Below are 22,569 nucleotides of genomic sequence, written 5' to 3' on the forward strand. Positions count from 1 at the left end.
CTTGATAGCAAATTTCACGTAGAATTTTTTGATGTGGCTAATAACTGCACCAGATCTTTAAATGAGACTAAAAAAATGAAATTTTTGAATTTTTCCAAGTTTTTGTTCAGCATTGAAAGTGGTGAAACTTTTTTACAAATTGAGATGAAGAGGCGGGGGTTTGCAGTACCAAAAATGTCACACTTTTTCAATTCAAGGCAACTGATGAAAAAAATATGTCATGAGGGAATTTTTTTTAGGTTTTTTTACAAAAACAAAAAAATGCCAATTTTTGAACATGTTTTTCCAATTATTTTGCTTGGTACAACTCTTCCTATTCATCTAGCGCAGTTATTAGCCATATCAAAAAATTCTACGTTGAATTTGCTATTGAGCCCCGCAAACCTCAACACTGTACCTATCATGGTTGCTCAATGGTATAATTTTGAAAGTAAAGTAGGTACAAGATGAAAAAAACTTTTTTTTGAGTGGCCAAAAATCTGCCCGTGGGGCTTGGAGGGTATTCTGAGGCGGGACACCCTGTTCTAGCTTTGAATTAAACTTCATTTCTTACTTTATCACAGTTCATTCATTGATTTCATACTTTAACGATGCATACCTAGTGTATGTATGAAATAACTAGGTAAAGTGTAGAAAAAAATTCAATTTCACACTTTCTCAGGTAATGTATGGAATAACTAGTTATTTCATACATTACCTGGAGTAAACACATTAACGGTAACATATATTCAGAATATGTCAATAAACCAGCTGGTTTTTGGCTTAAGGCAACGGCCTGCTTCCTGAATAAATCTTGAATGTTGGTGGAGTGGCTTTATCTGGGAATTAACCATGAACATATGCCTTCCATCACATTAGACACAGGGATGGGTGTTTCTAGTACAGGTGAAATTGTTACCTTAATGCCAAATCCGAGTATGTCTATCCAAAAAAAATCGTCGTTTTGCATCACTGATAAGACTCTGGGAAGCCCTGAATTGAAAAATTTGCATCTGAGTACAGTTAAAATGCACCACCGAAGATGCACAAAGCTGACTGATGTTCAATCAGAACTCAACGAACCCTTCCGAGCATATCCGAACCTTATCAGTGATGCGTAAAATCGTACTTTTTTTGTATGGACATACTCGGATTTGGCATTAAGGTAATGAAATCCTTAGTGACTGCTTTGCTGCTAAGTCTGCTGTTTCATTTCCCAAAATTCCTAAGTGGGCTGGAATCCAGGCTATGGTAACATCCATGTCACATTGGAGAGATGAGATTTCTGAGGCAATTGGATGTTGCTTAGATTTAGATCTTAGTTGAGAGATGGAATTTAGGGAATCTGTGAAGATCATGACTCTGTTGAGTCTGCTCTCAATTGCCATGTTTAAAGATGTAAGTATAGTAAATAATTCACATGAAAGAATACTGAACCAGTACAGAAGTGGAAATTGCAAACCCTCACGATCACAAATGACCAAACAACCACAGTGATCCATGGATATCAACCCATTGCGTCGGTGTAAAACAAAATTAAATCATTATACTGAGCAATAAAGTTATTGATTATTTGAGTATTGAGTTGTGTGTGTTCAAGTAGTGATGTATCAAATGAGAGGATATTTTTTTAGTTTTTGTAGGATCTTTTAGATAGAATGGTGGACAAGGATATAGCTGAATAGAGTTTAGAATGGAAGAGGCTTTATGGAGATTTGAGTCATAATCATATGGGAGAGTGGGAGAAATTTTTGAATCTATGGTGAGGAGGGAGACCATCAACAGTTTTAAGGTGAATGAAAAATTTTTAAAGGATGAGTTTTGAATGTATAGAGGGGAGGATTTCAGAGGCTTCCTGATATAATAAGTGCATAGGATAGGACGATAAGAGTAGTTCTGAGGGCTCTAGTTGCCAGTCGAAGAGCTGTGTTGTGAATAGTTTTGAATAATTTGAGCGTTGACTGTTTAGCTGATGAGTAAGTTGATAACCCATAATCACATTTTGAGCAAATCAGAGCTCTATAATTCTGAGAAGAGATTGAGTGTCTGCTCCATATGTTGTACTGGATAGTTTTCTCAATAGGTTTATTCTATTGTTACATGCTTGTTTTAGATGGTTGATGTAGTTTTTCCAGTTGAGTTTGTTTTCATCAAATCAACCTGAAAAGCAACAATTTACTCTGTTTTCTACCTTCTAAATTGACTGGAAACAGTTTCGAACCACTTCAAGTAATCAAGAGTCTCCAGGTGATTTTTGAAAATTGAAATTTTGACAGAATTCTACTCAAAAATTAATCAAATAGTTTTTACGGCACTTTTTAAAGATCTAAAATTTCCAAGAAATAGAAATTCTGATTTGCAAGGTTGATACTTACTTATTGAAAAATTCACCAAAAATCGAAAAATGAACTTCAGCACCTGAAATTTCAACTGGTCGAGTACATTTTTTGATCTATTTTTGTCTGGTTCAAAAATATTTCTACTGATTGGAATATTACTTATCTAACTACCTACCTCCCTTGTAAAAACAAAATCCAAACAATTTTTTTTTTTCAATACAAAAAAATAGGAAAACTTGAACAAATATTTGAAAAACCAGATCAATTTGTTTATGATCATGTGGAACAGTCGTGAAGGGGGAAAAATTTGGGTACCCTACCCATCCTGAATATTGACACAAAAACACTCGATTAATGCGTTGAAAACTCAATTTTATAACATTTATCTGATTGAATATGACGAATGATAATATCTGTAGTAGATTTGAAATTCATACATATATAGCTCAACGTGATTGATTGATTAAATTTACCAACTATAGACGAATACGAATATGGTATCCGAATCATAAACGTACATAAGTATTTCTACTTATGGTAAGTATATGATTTGAGCGAAAATATCACTATAATGTCAGAATAATATAATATCTCATTGTAAAATGCATCAGACATACAATAAGTAGCTAAAATTTCCCAGAGAAGTACCTACAATCCTACGTATCCATGTTGTATTTCCACGTATATAATTCTGAATATACTCGCAGGTATTATATAAAAGTGAGATCTTTCATATTAAAAAGACAGCTCGAGAGAGAGAAAGAGAATGAGGAAGACAGTACCCCGCAAAAATGAAACATTTTTCAAACTTGAACGCAATTTGAATTGAAGATTTTCCCAGTAAGTAGATATAGATAATTCCATAATGGTTTGACATTGTTCGTATCATTTCAAAGTTGATAAAATTCCACCGAGACTATATTCGATTTGTTTTTGTTTCGGTGTAGAAAATTACTATTTGAAAATTTCCCTCAATACGTACGAGTTACTTGGAAAACTTGACTGAGAAAAATCTCGTTACAAGGATATAATATATAAGTATGCGTAGATGGTAGACTAGATAGGTAGCGATCGATTTTATTTGCTACCGGTTTGTGTATAGTTGTAAACAAGGGTTCTAAAATGAACTTTTTATAAAAAATGCTACATTTATAATTTAAAATCGAATATTAAATAATCGGGGAAAGGTAACATCGCGATAAAAAAATTGATATCGCGGCGGGAGTTTTTAATTTAAAATTATTTACGTCATTATTTTTGCTATTTACAAAGTGTAACATGGGTATTCGACATTATAACGGTTACTTATCGATGATACATAAAAATATACATTTTTTCGGTTGCTGCACCTACCTAATAGAAAGCTCGACAAATAATCTAGGTATAGTTTTATTCATAATTTTTATGCAAAAAGAGAACTCGCAGAAAAAAATGATATTATAACCGATTGAATGAAAATTTTCTCATTTTCACATCCATAAAGGAATCGTATAGTAGCTAGAACTTTTCGCAAGTGACGAACAAAGACGCGGAGGAAAAAAAAGGAAAACAAAAAACCAGAGAAAAAAATCCAGTCTGCGAATTGGTAAAGCATGGCGTGGCACGAGCAGCAGTATAAAACAAATTCGAGACCATGGACGCGTACTCCGAACGTCGGAGCGAACAAAGAATTATTTTTTAATTCAGAAAATCGTGTGCGTTACTGAAATAAGGTCTTTTACTATGCCTTTGCGAAGTGTTGTTTCCCGCCGCCGGTAAATTTATTACCCTTTACGCATTTCACCGTTTGTTCATTGGTAATTTAAACGATAGCTTTAAGTTGAACAAGCGAGGTTATCGACAACTCCAACTCCGGCAACTTCTCACTTTAATCTAAAACAAATGTTCAACTGTTGGGATTTTTTTTGTTCTTGTCGCCGTAAAGTTTTCGCCGGTATAATTTACATTTTCCTAGTCGTTTATCTACAGTGATAGCGATAATCGATAAAATGAAATCGAAGATGGTTTTAAATATTTGACTTAGGTAGTGTACGTAGCTGTGTAGAGCTATAGAGCTAGGTACCTACCTACTTACTTGTAAAGCGACTATACAAGTTCGTAAAACGTGACCAAAATATCGAATTGGTGCACGCCCGAGTCGAAGTCACCGAAACAATTTAACTCACGTGCCACCAATCTACCTATAACCTAATCTACCTAATCTTAAGACTCATTTTACCCCCCTCTTTGTGGTATATTTCTCGTCATTGTTATTTTGTTCGTTTATTTATGCGCGAATTGAGGTTGGGATTTTTTTGTGACGATGAGCGATCCTCATTTTTCTCCTCGCCTGAATATTGAGTTTTTTAATGTGCAGAAGAGCAGATAAAGATGTACCTAGTACTTTCATAGGTATTTTGTTTTGAAAAATTTAAAGTAAGTATGTATGATGGTAATAGTGATTGTTTTGTACTTTTTATGGAAGCTGAACTGATATGAAGGCAATGGCACAAAATCTGTGTTTACATTTTGAAATGACTCGGTGTAGATATCAGTCTCACCCCTTCTCCTCCTTGGGGTGAACTACTACAAAAGTTTGCAGCTTTCGCGCGTAATCGCAAACAAAATTGAGCTTTTTGAAATTTTTCATCGGGTGACTTCGCACAAAATTCATTAAAAATTGAATTTCTCAGGGACGCCGGAACCAATTTTGATCAAATTTGAAATTTTACAACTAGGCTACTAGCCGCATATTTCAGCATCATCATCACGTTCCAAAAGCTCAAAGCTTCCAAGTTTATCGAGCGACAAAATTTTTTTTCGACATTTTTGAAAACTCATTATCTAGAAAACGGCTGAACCAATTTTGATCAAATTTGAAATCTCACTCGGCCTGCACGATTCCTACAAAGTACTAATACGACCCTCAATTTTTGATGAATCATTCATGAACGAATTGATCAATTTTTTGAAATAACCATTCGCCAAACGCCAACGAATTGAAGAGCTCTATTCCAAAGTGGGTTAAGTCATTTTTTCCTCCAAAAAATGCGTTTAAAATTTTTGATGCTGAAATTTGTTCTGTTTCCAAAGGTCGCGTCGGTGCACCTTTCCTTTCTTTGGACATAGAACAATTACTTGTAGAAAAATTTACTTTGAAAAATCGATCACTTAACCCACTTTTGAAGTAAAAATCTCCGTAAAACGTGCCTTTTTTTGAAATGACTTAACCCACTTTGGAATAGAGCTCTTCAATTGATCAATTCTTTAATTTATGAATCAATTCGTTTGCAAACGAGTCATTTATACGAATCGATTCGTTCACGAACGAGTCACTTATACGAATCGATTCGTTCGCGAACGAGTCACTTATACAAATCAATCCGTTCGTGGATGATTCACCAAGAATTGAGCAAATGAATCGGTTCGTTCGCAAATGAGTCACTAATACGAACCGATTCGCTCGCAAATGAATCACCAATACGAATCAATTCGTTCGCGAATGATTCATCAATCAACAATTGAGTAAATGAATCGATTCGTTCGCGAAGAAACCCAGAATTCTAACCGAAAAAAGAGCAATTTCTTCAAGATGAGTCGAATGTCTTTATTTTTTTAAAATGTTTTTCATTTTTGATGCTTCTTGGCACGGCTTAATTTCAATTTGGAGGAAGAAAATGTTTTTTAAGGAATTTTTTGCATGCAAAAACGAAGAACTTAGGAAAGGAAAGGACATGAACCCGCGTTTTTCTACACTTTCAATTTTTTCTAGCATTTTTCTCGACTTTTCAGAATCCTACCCTTTTTCCAAAAGAATTTTATGCTTTTGGGTCATGACCAACTTTTAAAACATTTCCTGCCGGGGCCTCTCCTCTTTTTTTTTTTTTTTTTACAAATTTCTTGAATTTTCGATCGCGAATCGCGCCATCTTACTCTTATAGGCTCTCTGGAGGTGCCGAAGCTGATTTTTGGTGTTTTGGCAAATTTTTAATAACACCAATATTTTAAAATCACATTCAACTTTAGTAATTCAAATCAAATTTTTTTTTTTTTTTGACATAATATTTATTAATATTACAATCTTAAGATACTTCTTAAATAAGTAATACCTTACATTTAACTTTGATTTTATTTAGTAACATGTGCCGATTTGTTCCAGTGAACCACTCTGCTATATACATAACATGTTATATTACATCACTAGGTCATGAGGCTTTTGACGTTTAAGACGCCTAACCATCATACTAGTATCTATTAGTTGAAAAGCTTCTGGGTTGATGTGCCCATGAAGTCGCTCCTCGCTCCTCATGCTTTGTTGCATATTCTCAAACGACTTCATCCACCCACTTTATTTCAAGATCTTTATGTAGTGCTTCGTTGGTCTGAAACCATCTTGCACCCGTGTTTGTTCGCAGAGTTTTGTTTTGAACTGTTTGAATGATTTTTCGATTTGATGGTTTGGCACATCCCCATAACTGTATCCCATATGTCCATACTGGTTTAATTATCATTTGATAAATTAGCCTTTTACTCTCAATCTTCATTTTTGAATGATGTCCAATCAACCAGTACATTTGGCGGAGTTTCAGGTTGATTTGAGTCTTCTTCTGGTCAATATGGTGCCTCCAGGTAAGACTAGAGTCAAGATGAATACCCAGAATGAAATCACCAACCTCAAAAAATCATTTAAAAAATGATTTGAATCGTGCATTAATCGTGAATAGTCAAGTTTGTTGACTTAAAATAATTTTAAATCGCGGTTGAATCGCGACAATTTTTGCCAATTTTTCAAAAATAACTGACAAAAACTCTTCTCTTAAAACGATACATTTAATTCGTGAATTCCAAAACAATTACATTAAATAGAAGAAATATGTAACTTTATTCCTTTACGGACCTAAATAGTACACATTTCGTAGAATAAAATCAGTGCATGTGTACATTTTGCGCTTATAGTAGGTAATTTGAATAAGGATTCGAACCGCGTGCATGAATAATTGCAAATAAATTCACGACCTGAATTTAAGTAACGATTCAGTCACCCGCACTTTTGCCAATTTTTTAAAAATAATTAATAGGTAAACATTTTCTCAAACAGGACATGCGTATAATTAGTGAATTACAAAATGATTAGGTAGATACTTGAAAATAAAATTAGTGCATGTGAACATTTTTGTGCTTGTAGTGGGAACGTGGACTTAGAGGAAACCCTAAAAATATCTTATATAAAATCTATATTTAACCGAATACCGAAGCATTCTAAACTTGTGCGCTTTGCTTTAGATGATATTACACCCGATGTGAAAATTCATTTCATTGTAAGTTTACGCAGAATATTGGTATATGACAGTTGGCCATGCAGATATCGCGAGAAATTATTAAAAAGCAATCCGTACACTTTGAACACTGCGAAATCCTTCATTGACTGTGTTTGACACAAAAAAATGTACACGGGTTTTCGTATTTTTACCGACCGGTACCAGGGTGTAGAGTAGACTGAAAGCGATAGCTCAGATACCTGAAGAAGAAACAATTCAAATTGATCACATTTGCGTCATGATTGACCTCTATTACGAGATCAAACTGTGCAACCTACTCAAGTATTGCTTATTAACCTACCGAATTGTTTAAATTTTGCGCGCTCCAGTAGAATAAAAATACCACTATGACAGTGGCCGTATAATCTATCAAAAATCTAAATTTCGCCATCGGTAACAACTCATCCTGCAGAATGGAAATTGATTAGGTTTGGTATCAAATGATCGTATGTTTTCTAACACTCTTGAAAAGTAGATGTAAAATGTTGATTAAATGACTTACTGAGAAACAAGTGTAGAGTGAAATCATGCCAACCCAAAACCCATTTGTAACAAGTATGGTTCCAATACCTTCGAATAACTCTCTGACGTAATTAATCATGCTAAAGAATTAAACAAGATATTAAAATGCATATGAATATCACAATAGAGCAAAATGGAGAAAAAATATACCTTGGATTTCGATACCTGTATAGAAGTGTTTGAGAATTGGCACTCTAGCTTATGTATGTATGTATGTGCTTTACATGAGATAAAGTTCTCAAAATGAGGTAGTTTTCAAAAGAAAAAACATTGAAGGGAAAAACTCCCATTGCACTGGGTTGAGCAGTAAATGAATATCTATCTACTACCTACTACCTAGTACCTACTCTTTGAAAAATGAAGGTCTCAAAATGTTAAATTATACCAATACCAATTCAAAACAAACTTCTTGAATTTTTATTTTGATTGAAATCCAAGGGAAACCTGTGACTTACTGTTGTTTCGTCACCTAAGTAAACAAAATCTTACCGAGTAGCGTGTTGAAATTCTTTAATGCTGTGTTCCAACATGCAATCGAATATTCCATTCCAATCATCCGAGAATTTCACTTGTTCATCAGTATAAGCATTCAAATCACAGGTTCCAGCGTGCAAATAATCCTTTGTACTGGTCAACTGAGCACAACATATGAGATTCCAATACAAAATGAAGCCTAAAGCCGACCACCCTTGTGCCATCGTAAGTGCATACACGATGAATATAATACCGGTCGCGATTAAATACAACCACATGCTGGTGTATTTTTGAACCAATGGCGGAGGATACGCATAGAAAAGACCATTGCTTATTTTTTCCTCTTCAAAAAACAGTACAATATTCGGAATGCTCGCCAATGAATACACCAAGACACATATTACAGAGGGTATCAGATACAGCGCGAAATATTTTTTCGCATCTGCGATCATTTTTTTCTGCTTGAGACCTGATCCCAAGTCGAGCAATAAAATATTATCAACGTGCTGAATCAATGCTTCGATTCGATCTCTGCAGAGGTACATGATGATAGGATAAAATACTGCTGTCGAGTTGATCATGCCCACGAAATTCACAACGTGCAATTTCAACATCAGATCAATTTTTTTTTCCAACCACAAGTACTCCAAACCGATCACAGACGAATATAGCAATTGACATGACACGATACCGTACCAAAAATATTTCACTCGTTTATGAACCTTATCTGTAAAATAAATGTGACCCGCGAAACAATACAGTAAGTAAAGCTGATTGGCCACTGTACTCTTGTAACCGAATATGTTTTCCGATCCTCGCAACTGCCTGAAAATTTTCTTCAATTCTTGCCACAAAATTTTCATTTTCAATCCGTTCTAAGTCGCGTTTGAACACTTACTACATTGGTACACAATTTCAAATAATCACTTGCGAACTAAAAGTGCGATTGTTTATAATTCAGACGTATTCAGAAAAACATTTAAAGAAGGAATCCCTGGTTGGTGTGAAAAGGACGTCCTTCCTGACAATTTTATTGTTTACCTAACACCTAAATATTTATGATGTACAATTGTACAGACGTGAAACTTTGTAATACGAATGCATAAACAATGTGCATGCAGACTATGGTACTAACCATAAGTACAGGAAATTCATTTTCATAACCTCTAATTTGATATTTATTTTGAAATGAACTTCTTTAATCCAATAGTGTTTATAATAATTTGACAAATATTCCACATATTTCATGGTCATCTTCATTATACTAAACGGAATATTGAACAAACAATAAAAAGTATAGGTACCTATTTAATTCCTAATAAAACCGTGAAATATAATGCAATGAATTTTTGATCCGAGGGCGGGGAAGGAGAGAATTCATCTTCGTGTCTTTAATCGTAGTACATATGTACATACATAATTATAGGGCTATTCGCGAAAGACTTAGTCTGTGAGTGTGTATCACCAGCTCTTTATTAGTAGTTGTTGTTATTTTTCAAGTATTCTGATGAGGAAATCTCTCAAGCTGTCTATCTGCAATTTAGAGGGAATAATCTGAAACCCTCATAGCAAACTTTCCAGCCTTCAAAATTAATTTTTAGATTTTTACGGATTTTTGAAAATCCAAAATTAAACATTTTTGTCGATTTATCAAAAATCAATTTAAAAAAAAAACGCTTTTGCGAAAATTTCGTCTTCCAAAAATGAGCTGGAGCCTCCAGAACGACTCAAAACGGTTCGAAACCGCTTATTTAATCGACTCACTTCAGAACGTCTAAAACAGGACGTGTACCTATCAAATTACAGCTTCTCAGCTTAAGTTTTATTTTGATTTATCGCAAATTATCGCCAAAATTTTAGGCACCGAAATAGATTTTTTGATTTTTGGTACATTTTTGAAAATCTTTCGCCAAAAATGAAACAAAATCAAAATTTTACCAAATCGACCCAAATATTGAAATTTGACATGTTTATTCGGCCTTCCGAATTAGATAGATACGGTTTCGAACCATTTTTGAGTACTTAGTTCTAAAGACTCTAGAACATTGTTGAAAATTAAAATTTCCAAAATAATGAAGCTGAGACTTCAAGAGGTGGTTTCAAGCCGTTCTGGAGCCACCATAGAAATTCAAGATCGTTAAAATGTGACATAAAACAACCTAATTAATTTTTATGTAAAATTTCTTTAAAATTTCAACTTTCAAGAATCAACTGGAGACTAAGTATAGAATTACTCAAAGTGATTCGAAACTGTTTCCAATCAATTTAAGGGATGGAAAACAGAGTAAATTTTATCTTTTCAGATTGATTTGATGAAATTTAAACTTTTTTGCATTTTTAGCGCGAACAGATTTTCAAATATGCATCAAAAATCGGAAAACCCTGCGTAGACCACCGGTGGTGCCAAAAACGGCACCACAATGTAATTTTTAAAAAAAACACCGGTTGCCAAAAACGACACCTAATGTACTATTTTAAAATTTTTAAATGTATTTTGGTGCCGTTTTTGGCACTTGGTGGTTTTTTTGGTGGTCTACGCAAGGTATTACCATGTGAAATTTGGCTAGAGGGGATTTCGAACAAGCTTTTTCGATGTACATAATATACCTATTTTTTCGGTTCGAAAAATTTTCTTCCTGATGAAATGCATCCCTGCTTTGTTAGCCTTTTTCACGCTAAAAAAAATCATTCTTCGAATTTTCAAATTTTTCAATTTTTTTTTGTAAACACTTATTTTGTTTTTTATTTGGTTTACTAGCATTGTCGAACATGCATTGGTATCACATTTTATTCATTTGTCACATAGAGTGACGGTCGTAACCGACTTTCAATTTTATTACTTTTCTAAATTTTTTCACAAAAGATATCTATGTACCTATTATTTTTTCAATTGGTTTTGATTTTTTTGAATTTTTTTTTAGTGCTTATTGTAAGAATATTCTTCAATAAAATAATTCAACTTTCGCAACCAAAAAAACTTTCATTCTTTCAATTTCTGAATTTAAAAAAAAAAGTAGATGGGTTAGTAGGTAAGTACCTACTTTTAAATGTTACCGACTTATGAATCAATTCGTTCGCGAATAATTCACAAAAAATAATTCAATTTGTTCGTGAATGATTCACCAAAAATTGAGTGAATGAATCGATTCGTTCGCGAACGAGTCACTTATACGAATCAATTCGTCCGCGAATGATTCACTAAAAATGATTCAATTTGTTCGCGAATGATTCATCAAAAATTGAGTAAACGAATCGATTCGTTCGCGAATGATTCATCAAAAATTGAGTAAATGAATCGATTCGTTCGCCAACGAGTCACTTATACGAACCAATTCGTTCGCGAATGATTCATCAAAACTTGAGTAAATGAATCGATTCGTTCGCGAATGATTCACCTAGAAATCAATCAATTTGTTCAATCGCCAATCGTTCGTAAATGATTCTATTTGATTGTAAACAGATCAATTGCTGTACAAGTGTTTCAAAAAAAGCGAATCAATTTGTTCATAAAATATTTTTATTTAGAGAAAAGTCGATCTTCTCACGCTGAACGCGTAAGTGTTTTTTTTATTAAAGATTTTTATGGTTTTTTTGTTTTTTTTTTTCAGGCCTGGCTCATTGCCAAAATCTTTAATGTTTTGATATACAATTTATTTTGAAAAATAGTCCAGCTTTTGAAATCGAATTCATTTTTTTTATCGTAAAAAATACCTATTATGTTTTTCAATTTTTGAATTTTTTCGACAGTAATAAAAAAAATGAATTTTTCCATTTTTTTTTTGAATAGTTAATTGTACTTACTTAAAGATGTTGCGATTGTTTAACGATCAAAACGTATTTACTAGTGGTAAAACAATTCAGCCTTTAAGACTTAGAAAAAACAATCTTTCTAATTTCTTCAACTTTTTTGCATTTTTGGGAAATTAATTTTATTACAATTTTTTTTGGATTACTTCGATTTTTTCTAGAGCAAGTATATGGTAAAAATACCTAAATTTTTGACACCTTCATTTTTGTCAAAAAATCAATTTTTTGATTTTTTTCCTCGCAATTTTATAGTAATATTGTAGTCACTTCACTTCACTCTCAGCACATAAAATAAAATAGGTATCTGTACCTACTATACCTATATCTATCACACTTCTATAAAATTCCTTCTCAAGAGGAACATAAATCTGAAAATGAATTTAAGTAAAATGTGGCCTGAATATGTCTATTTTCACCCCTTTTCAGTCAATAGGCGCCAAAAATTAGTGCATCGTATTTTTTCCTACGTTTTTCGATTGTACTCGTATACCACAACTTTAGGACGATTAAACCAACTTTTAAGGATGAAATTCAACGCATAAATTTGTTAAGCAGATTGCTTGAAACGTGTTCCTGGGGATTTTCGTTTTCCCCTCACTTTGAGCCTTCCAGCATTGTTACACATGCATTGTATGTGCCTAGTCCTAGTATAGCAATAGTTAACAATCAATATGTCTTGAAAGAGCTCGATGGAAATTTAAAATCATACATTACACGTACGAAATGAAAATAATTAAAACCGAAACCTATACGCGATGATTAAAAACTACTACATTTTTTCACGAAAGCTGGAACAAAAAACCAACAACTTACAGAAAAACCAATTAGGTAAACAGCAGCAACAAGTTCTTCTATTCTGTCCTGATCCTTTTTCAATAGAACTAATTCACTTACAATGTGTAATGCTTGACATTTCTTACATTATTAATTAGTTGAACGAGATAAACGATGAGGTGCGGTTCAATCGGTCTAATTATTATCAAATTTCTTCGTGAAACTATCCGACAACACATGTTGTCGCTATCGAAGACAAGTCGTTTTCACCACTTAATCTTATCCAGACTAATTAAATTTTGTGGTTTATATTACACCACTATACCAGTATACCTACACAAGTATAATGCTTACTTACTTACCAATATTTATTTCACTTCAACCAATGCATAAGTACGCGTTTCCATGTACCTGAAACAATGCGATCAATAAACATTTTGAAATTATTTTTCTTAATACAATAACCTCTCGCTAAAACGAGGGTAATTTTCCTTATCTCACCAATTAAAATTTTTCAATGGCACGTTTTACTTTGGCTTAAAGCTTCAGTTCTTATGTAGTAAAACATCTTTTAAAAGTTATATTCCCTCTTCATTTATATTTTATTTTACAGAAATATATATTATTATTTTATTTTTTTATATTATAAATTAAAATACAATACCGCGAAAAACGTGGCCAGACTGTTAAAAGGTCAATCGAGAGCACCACGAATCCAAATATCTGCCGAATGAGCAACGCGTGCAGCGTACTTACGAGTATAATTCTAAACAAAGCATCAGTGTCATTTTTTTTTCTCGCGCGCCTCAATTCATAAATAATTTTTATTCTCGTTTCAACATCTTAGCGCGAGCGGCGCCTTGTTGTTAACTCGCTTCGATAAAATTTTTATTTTTTTCACTTGTTTTACGACGCGAAATTTAAATGACGTTAAAAAAAACAACAACGAAAATATATTTCCGACTATAAAATTTACAAGCTCGTAACACACGCGCTTTTTCCGTACTTAATACTTTTATTAAATATTGATTTTTCATCAATTTTTATTTCTAAAATTATTTTCACTTTTTTTTTTGTTTCAGTTTTTATGACGTTTGAGTATAACCAGCGGAAGCACATTTTGTCGACGTTATCGTGGTAAGTGTTGTTCGATTCTTTACCATACGTACCTACCTTATTTTTCGTAAAAAAAAACACCACCCTCCCAAAAAAAAAACACCAGCTGAAAGTTACTACATTACATTAGGTAGGTACGTTAAATCTTAAAATGATGAGAGACGATACTTAACCATAATGTTCATTTAAATTTGCCCGATGAAGCTTAAAAACCGCCGGCGACGAATTTATACCAACACGACCGTGGTAAAAAGTTGAAACGAAGCATTAGATATCTAAATTTTGACGTGTGGCTCCCGATAGATTTTATCGTCATTGTACCACCAATGCTTATATTTAATCCGTTTACTACGTAAATTGTCTTCGGATGAAATCTCTTTAGAGGCGGAAATGCGAAAACGTCCAAATTTATATTATAGATACTACAATATGCCTATTTTTATACGCTAAAAACTCCCCCGATACACGATGGCGATGGCGAGAGAAGCAGGCATACTTATATCGTAGGCATCGTATAGCGTTTGAAGACGTCGCTTGAAAATTAATTAAAAACGATAACGACGACGAGAGAAATAACATCTAAATAGAATCTCACATCGCATGACGTGTGTTAAGAGTCTACATAAACGATATAATTAATTTTATAGACATTACGAAGAAAGAGAAAATTCATCAATTTCGACGTATTTCTCGTACAAATGTATTTCAGATAATGTTAGTGATTAAATCACATAGGTACCTACGGGTAGCGAGGTGAGCAGGTGTAATGATCTAGAATCACGAATTTGTTCTTAGAGGTACTGATTAAAGTACAGAAGATGGATTTTCTTCACTGAACTTTCGAAAAATGGTGAAGATCTTTTTGAGCAATTTGAGGTGCGAAACTAGTCGTAATCTAGCTCACTCGAAAATGAATAGAATTCTAAACTACATAGGGTAATTTTGCGATTATATAGGTAAATCTTGCTACCTCCCCAGGTGCCCGTCTCTGATTTGAACAAGACTGCGATTTTTAGAAAGAGCATGGTCCAAATCCCCCATAACTTGAATTTTAGCTGCCTGAATTGATTTTTCGATTTTTGGCGAATTTTGGAATTTTCAAAATTGATTGTCTTTGGAAATTTATGATTTTTTATAATTACCATTTACTCAGTGAAAATGATGGTGAAAGTAATATCGACTCTCTCGAACCAAATTTCACCATTTCCGGTCATTCCAAAGCCTCCATGCGCGATTTTTGAATTCTGCAGAACACGTGAAAATAAATTTGGGCAGCTGAAAATCGAGTTGCGGCTTATTGTTGAAGTATTGAACGAGGTTGAGCTACATTTGGTTCGATTTCCAAACGGACACCTCAAATGCGTTTTTTGACCAGAAAATCTACCAGAAAAAAAAAAACATATTCTGTTCGTAAAGTTTTTCACAAATGGGTTTTTCTTGTCCTTAAACCAAACTTGCAAATCCTGGTTTCACCATTTCGAGTTATTCTGTGGCCTCATAGCGTGATTTTCGATGTCTCCAGAATTTTAAAATTTCTTCAGAAGACGTGGAAATTAACATGGGCAGATTTAAATCGAATTGTGGCTTATTCTTGATCTATTCAACGAGTTTATCTATGTACATTTGCCCCTATTTCTAGATAGAGACCTCGAGTGTCTCTTTTTGACCAGAGTATTTTTCAATGATACATACCTTAATTACCTACTTGACTGAAGAATAGAGGTCAAAATGCACTGTTGAGGTGTCTGCCTGGAAATCAGCTCAAATGCAGATAAATGCTTTGAATAGGGTGAGAATAAGCTACTAATACAATTAGATTTTTAGTAGACCGAATTAATTTCCATGCTTTCTGAAAAAAATTTTAAATTATAGAGAAATCAAAAAATGTGCTGGAGCCTCCAAAGTCACTGGAAATGGTGAAATTCGAATCGTGGCAGTCAATATTAGTTTCAAGACTGATTTTCATCATTTTTACTGAGTAAAATGTACATTTTTTTGAAAAAAGCATAAATCGCCAAAAATGGTGAATTTTGAATTTTCAAAAATTTGCCAAAAGTCGAAAAATTAATTCGAGGAGCTAAAATTCTGGTAACGAAGGTTTCAGAGCATGTTCTTTCCAAAAATCATGATCCAGTTCAAATAGAAAACGTACACTTGAGAAGTTCCCTTGTTAAAAAATTTTCGTTGAAAATGCAATAACGTGATCTTAAGGTCTCTAAATAGTGTTTTTTCAGTTTTCAAGTGCAAAAGTTGCTCAAAATTTGAATTTTTATCATAATTAAAAAGGCTGAATAAAAGTTTTAGAAGAGCAACTTTTGTTTGAAGATTTTCCTCATGGAGTCAATAGAGTGATAGAGAAATAGTGAGTTTTCAAGCTGGGAAAGTAGATCGTCGTCAGAATAGAAGGAATGAGAAAAAAGAGAACACAAAATTTATTCCTACATTAATGAGCAAAACGAAAATCAATCAGTCGTAAAATTACGAGAATTGAAACATTGTCAAGTGCCCTTCCTACGATAAAATGATTTTCGACCAGCAGAACCTGTACAATGTCTACATTATCAGCATTATTCATTCGCGTTAATAAAATTGCATAACCAGTTTGCCGTAAAAACGCAATCACAAATTATTTTACGTTGATTTCACATTGTATCAAATTGTGATGGGCTTTTCATCGGACTCAGAATTTTTCAATCGACTAAATTTTTCCATCACAAAGCTTAGAAGACCACATAGGTACTTTTCTTCAACTCGATAAATGAAGAGGAATAAAGGACAGGGTTGAATTTTAACATTAATAATATTTTTTCTCCTTCAAATTCAACAGGTTGAAAGTGATTTTTGCCTACCTTCACTTCTGTGCAAGACTTCACAATAAAGTTATGTCACAGAAGCCATCTTCATTTCCCCAAATCCACTTATTTTCCCATTTTGAGAGCCTTGTACATATGTTTCTAAACGATAATACTTGATGTAAATCTGTTCATGCCATTAAAAAAAAAATCAAAGACGATTCGAAATATATTTAAAAAATTTTCAAAAGTTTATAACTGAGTTTTTGAATGAAACTTTTAACTTTCGATAGAATAAAAATACTTTTTAAAAGCCCATTTAAAAATCTAAAAATCCCCCCAAAAAAACCACGATGCTTTTTTATGGGTAATTATTGAGTAGGTTTAGGATCCTTGAACCTTAAAAGTAATGAACGCGCTGCCAAAATGAAGGTACTATGTGCCCCATTCAGAAAAGTGCAATTTTGAAATTTTTCCCTTGCACAAATTGGGGATGGACCCTCAAAAAGGTGATTTTGGGGACATGGTCGGAACCACAAAAACTCGACGGGGTTGTGTTGGGGGACTTCTCCCGATGCCAAATATGTGATTTTTTTCCGTGACACCCTGCACAACTGCATATTATGGCACTTTAAATGCGATTTTTATGCATTTTTGGCCAATTTTGATGATAAAACGGCTCTAATGACCAGAGTATGGCCTGGAACCAACGGATTCTTGGACGTGTGTTAAACGGGGATATTTGAAGCCCAACTACGCAAAAACGGTGAAAAAATACTTGCACAACGTGATTTTATGCGCATCAATAGTTTTGTCAGCTACCCCCCACCACCGGAATTCAACAATGCATTATCTATTCGATAATATCGATGCGACCTATCAAAATGGTATAAAATTTCGCGCTGAACTCAAAAATCGCAGACATTTTTCATTTCTACCCCCGCATGGTGGCGTTTTTCCCCCCAAACTGAATCCAACTATGATATTGAACACATTTTGTACATTTCGCGTTGATGGTGAAGATTTATGTGTACGCAATCAGAATGAATCTCATATTCGTTATTTGAGAATATTTTTGCTTCAAAATTTTTCATTCAATCTCCACCCTCTCCCCTCCCCTTTTGAGACTATGTCAGAACATAGATTTTAAAACTTAGACATGACCCATCGAAATGGTATAAAATTCTGCGCTGAGCTCGAAAATTGCAATCATTTTTCATTTCCACCCCCTCGGTGGAGCTGAGATTTTTAAAACATTGCATAGAAATCTATCAATTTGATCTCCAAACTTTTACCGAGCGTTTAATTTCAGAACTCTCTTTTGACTAGAAAACTGAGTAAGAGTATTGATATTCTAATTATTCAACTAAGTATAAAAAGCTATCATTTTTTTTGTTCAAAGAATTATAGGTCATGAGTCATGACCATGAGGGTTGCTATTTTTGGACTTTTGAGACCTTTTAGGATATATTATTTAGCCCTTATTGAAATTATGTTGCACCATTAAAAAAAATTGAAATGAGCCGCAAGAAGTTTTTTAAAAAGTTTTATTTTATTTAAAAAAATTCGCAATCACAAAAACTCCAAACATATTTTTCTAGTAAAAATGAATACCTATTTCAGTGATTTTTTTGGACGTTTTGGCACCGAACTGACTTTTTGACTCCTCTACGCCATTTTCCCCAAGACCTTCAGTCCCAAAACATAAATGAAGTATTAATTTTCATTTTTCAGTCAAAAAATTCTGTAGAATGTTTTCTGTTTTCAAAATTTTTGAGCTCATAACCTTCTCACCAAATGGATTCTTATGAGAACTAAACTGTTTTCCAATGTTCACCTCACACGAATTTTCAAGTTTTAGCTTCAACAATCCTCATTTTTAGCTAAAAAAAAAATAAAAAAGTAAGTCATCCATTCAAACTACATACAACTACATTCCACAAACTTTTCAACACAACGATCGCAAATATCTACAAGTACTAGTAAATAGATATGTACCTCCAACACATTAATCTTTTTTTTTCAATCGTCAAGTTAGCTCTCAAGATACGAGTACTTTACTAGCTCTAAAAATTCCACTTTCACTGCTGTATGAAAAATTCGCCTTCATAACAGCAGCACCACCGCAACTTATTCGAGTACCTTACCTTCGTATACTACAACAGCAAACGAGAAAAATATCACCTAAAAAGATGTAGGTAAAGGGGGAATAACGAGAAAAGAAGAGAAAAAACACTCGCACTCGCTCGCCGAACATAAACCAGTATAGTACGAGAACGAAGGCGCGCGGGCTTAATCCAGCAATAAAATTTAGCTTGTGTGACGTCGATCGTTGTATAGAAAATATGAACTTTATAAAAATCATGAACTGTGAAAAAGATAATATATCTCGTCGTATCCTCAATTAATAACGCGCAAACATTAAGCGCCACATTATTTCCGTGTCACGCCACATATCATGAAATTCGGGTAAAACTGTTTTAAAATGCCGCAGCCACGCTGGGGCTTGCGCGAGTATATATAAGAATCAAGTACAATTTATCATCGGCCATACAAACGGAGACCTTTAAAAACCCAAACAATTAAATGGTATTTGATATTTTTGGCGCATCGCGTCCTACACTATAGACATACATATACGTACATTTAAGGGTGGGAGAGGGAGTGAGGTGTAAAAAAACATTGGTATTTTTTAATGTTGCCCGGCACTATCAGGTCGAATTTCAGGAGGTGAATTTCAATTCTCGATTTTTGATATATTCTTAAATAGTATTCAAAGTTTACCTATTATTGTCAGTAAAAAATGAAAACTTGATCAAAATCAGGTAGAGAACTGAAATTTGATTCATACCTTATTGCGGATCTCCAAATTTGATTGGTGGTATTTTCGAAACATTCTAAAGACAGCAATTTTTTGGATGTTGGAGTTTTGGAAAAAATTACCTGATGATTCTTCTTAATCGATTCAAGAACAAATTTTCAAAAACCGTTTTTGTAAGTTCAACTTCAATATTTTTTTTATCGATTTTTTGAAGAAAAAATGGAAAATTTCTCGTTCACAAACACAAAATTTAAACTTTTGTTCATCTAGATCTACTGGCACTCTGGTTATTTAAAAATCAATTAGTGGTTCTTTTGAGCTATTTTTAAACCTCCAGCGAGCATTTCATTTCTAAATTACCCCCAAAAAAATTTTTAAAAAAATTAAAAAATTAAAGAATTAAAATTTAAAAAAAAAACGAATGAAATAAAGAAATGAACCAGCCGAAGTTGATCATATAAACTTGTGCCTGAATCGATCAATAGGATCAGGAAAAAAACCTGTCAAGTTTCACTAAAAGCACTCAAAAACCATTAAAATCTCTAAAAATTAAAAAAGTGCAATGTTTAGTGAAATTTGCTAAAAATGCACGAAAAGGCGTCAAAAACGTAAAAATAAAGTAAAAACACTCAAAACAGTGTTCAACTCTACAAAAATTACCAAAAAATGCGGAAATTTCAGTAAAATTTGCAAAAAATACATGAAACATTTTCAAAAACGTGTTCGAATAAGGTGGGTATAAAGTACACAAAACAGCATTAAATTTACTGAAAATTATTTTTAAAAAAAAAAAACAGTGAAATTGCAGTAAATAACATTTTTGTCAAAAATGCACGAAAAAGTGTTCAAAACATAATAAAATTCAATTAAAAACGATCAAAAAAGTATTAAAATCACATAAAATTATCAAAAAGCAATGAAATTTTGGTGAAGTTTGCTTACACTGCATAGAAGAGTTAAAAAACACGATAAAATAATATAAAAACATTCAAAAACGCGTTAAAAACATTAAAAAACACCCAAAAGAAAAGAAATTTCAGTAAAATTGTGAAAAATTCATGAAAGGTTCAAAACATACCAAAATGATAGATATGAAAACACTCAAAAAAGCATCAAAATCATTGAACAAAAAAAAACAAAAAGAAATTGAATTTCAGTAAAATTAGCTAAAAATGCAATAAAAAATGTTGAAAACATGCAGTGTTGAGAAAACTTTTGAAAACGCATATTTCAATCACTAAAAATTACATCAAACAATGAAATTTCAATAAAATTTGCTAAAAAATCATAAAGAAGGCAAACCTGAGTCCAACACAAATTCTGAATTTTATTGTACCTACCTAACCCTTTTTATGACAATCTTTCCAAAATAGGAAATTCTGAAATTCCCCCCTCCTCCGAGGCTTCGGAATAGCTCGAAACCAGCACCAATCGATTTCTGAAGTCAAACGTAAAGTTTAAGCTGAGAATTTCAACTATCTACTTCGATGAGATCAATTTTTTTTGTGAAAAATTGCAAAATTAAAATTTTTGAAAATTCGCCAAAAATTGAAAATTGAAAGTTGGCTATTAAAAATTTGGCTCGACGTTGCATTGTGGGTGATTTTTTCTATTTCACCCTGGTTCGTCCAAAATTTTCTCTGTCAGTTGAATCATTTCACAGAAAATTTCGAACTAGGTAATTGAAAAAAAAATGCTGAAAATGGCTTCAAGTGACCTTTTTATAAAAGCTGTGAAAAATGCCCGATTTCTTGGCACGAGAATTACTCAATTTCAGAATGATATTTAGGTAAAATACCATTATTCCTACGTTTGGAAAAAAATCTCTTCTGAGACATGATTCATCTAGATAACAATAATTAATGCATTCTCCGCGTCTGTACAGCCTCATCGAAAACAAAGATATAGACCGACGAAAATTACCTATTCTACGTAGCAAAATAGTTAACTCGTTTAAACGCGGCAAAAAAGGCGATTCTGATCGGCAAGTCATTAAGAAAGGAATCAGTTTGCGATGAAGAAACTGTTTAATCTCGCACATTGTCCATTTCTTTGGTGCTTGATGATTTCAAAAAGAACGAGAGAGGTACAGCTACAGTGATATCGAAGGTCGCACCTTAATGACGTATTGAAAAGTGTAAGAAAAAACGTGTATAAATGCGGCGTCTACGCTTACGTTAGAGGGCGCTGGCTTCTGTTAAAATCATTAATTTTGATTAAACAGCGCTTTCAACTGTTTCAACTGACGCTTTTGCTTTTGCTTTCGCTTCTTCTTCAACTTACGGTATACAATATATTGTACGCTATGTATTTTTTTTCATCGGCGACCAGGCGCTTGAATGCAACATGAAAGAACAAATTTCACTCGATGATTTTTGCCGATTTACGAAACCTGCTCGCGACCCTTCGCACACGTCGACGGAAACGGATACCTACGCGTCGTAGTCGTACTTTTGAAAAGAATTAAAGCGAATTTAATCGGATATACCATTCAACTTTCTTCCTCATTTTTTCTCTTATTTTCTTCTCGGTACGTTTCCGTTCGGTGTATGCGGTATATTTTCATACCTTGAAAAATACCTATCGCGTCAAGAACCCAAAGAAGAGTTTCACGTGTAAGTATACGTAGTAGATATTAAGCCTTTCTC

The 22,569-nt window shown here is 33.4% G+C and overlaps 2 protein-coding genes and 1 long non-coding RNA gene across 6 annotated transcripts in view; 1 reads left to right on the forward strand and 2 right to left on the reverse strand.

Annotated features, from left to right (window-relative positions):
* LOC135831213 (mucin-5AC-like) overlaps positions 1–22,569 on the forward strand; it is a 407,292-nt gene that overhangs the window by 28,782 nt on the left and 355,941 nt on the right. For 3 of the 4 annotated variants that reach the window (XM_065343528.1, XM_065343529.1, XM_065343530.1), the window contains one exon: positions 14,275–14,329. In XM_065343528.1, the coding sequence (XP_065199600.1) occupies positions 14,280–14,329 (50 nt within the window). In that variant the 5' untranslated portion in view covers positions 14,275–14,279. Of the gene's footprint in view, positions 1–14,274; positions 14,330–22,569 lie in introns of those variants that run through there. The other variant, XM_065343534.1, reaches the window with a different exon arrangement.
* LOC135831216 (uncharacterized) overlaps positions 1–22,569 on the reverse strand; it is a 256,152-nt gene that overhangs the window by 22,709 nt on the left and 210,874 nt on the right. The window contains exon 7 of the long non-coding RNA XR_010556163.1: positions 13,555–13,603. This is a non-coding gene — a long non-coding RNA (uncharacterized LOC135831216). The remainder of the gene's footprint in view (positions 1–13,554; positions 13,604–22,569) is intronic.
* On the reverse strand, positions 7,908–9,560 carry LOC135842754 (uncharacterized). Its single transcript, XM_065360370.1, has 3 exons — positions 8,627–9,560; positions 8,118–8,217; positions 7,908–8,021 (listed from the first exon to the last, which is right to left on the reverse strand). Exons 1-3 carry the CDS (start codon positions 9,472–9,474, stop codon positions 7,908–7,910), a joined length of 1,062 nt encoding a protein of 353 aa, XP_065216442.1. The 5' UTR covers positions 9,475–9,560.

This window comes from Planococcus citri, chromosome 1 (genome assembly GCF_950023065.1).
Source record: "Planococcus citri chromosome 1, ihPlaCitr1.1, whole genome shotgun sequence".
NCBI classification, from domain to species: domain Eukaryota; kingdom Metazoa; phylum Arthropoda; class Insecta; order Hemiptera; family Pseudococcidae; genus Planococcus; species Planococcus citri.

Bases quoted from the DNA above. Each gene is read 5' to 3' on its own strand.
- LOC135842754 (XM_065360370.1), bottom strand. From the start codon at position 9,474: ATGAAAATTTTGTGGCAAGAATTGAAGAAAATTTTCAGGCAGTTGCGA. The intron at 8,218-8,626 runs GTAAGATTTTGT...TTAATTCTTTAG, and splicing joins GAATTTCAACACGCTACTCG to CATGATTAATTACGTCAGAG. The intron at 8,022-8,117 runs GTAAGTCATTTA...TCCATTCTGCAG, and splicing joins CACTCTACACTTGTTTCTCA to GATGAGTTGTTACCGATGGC.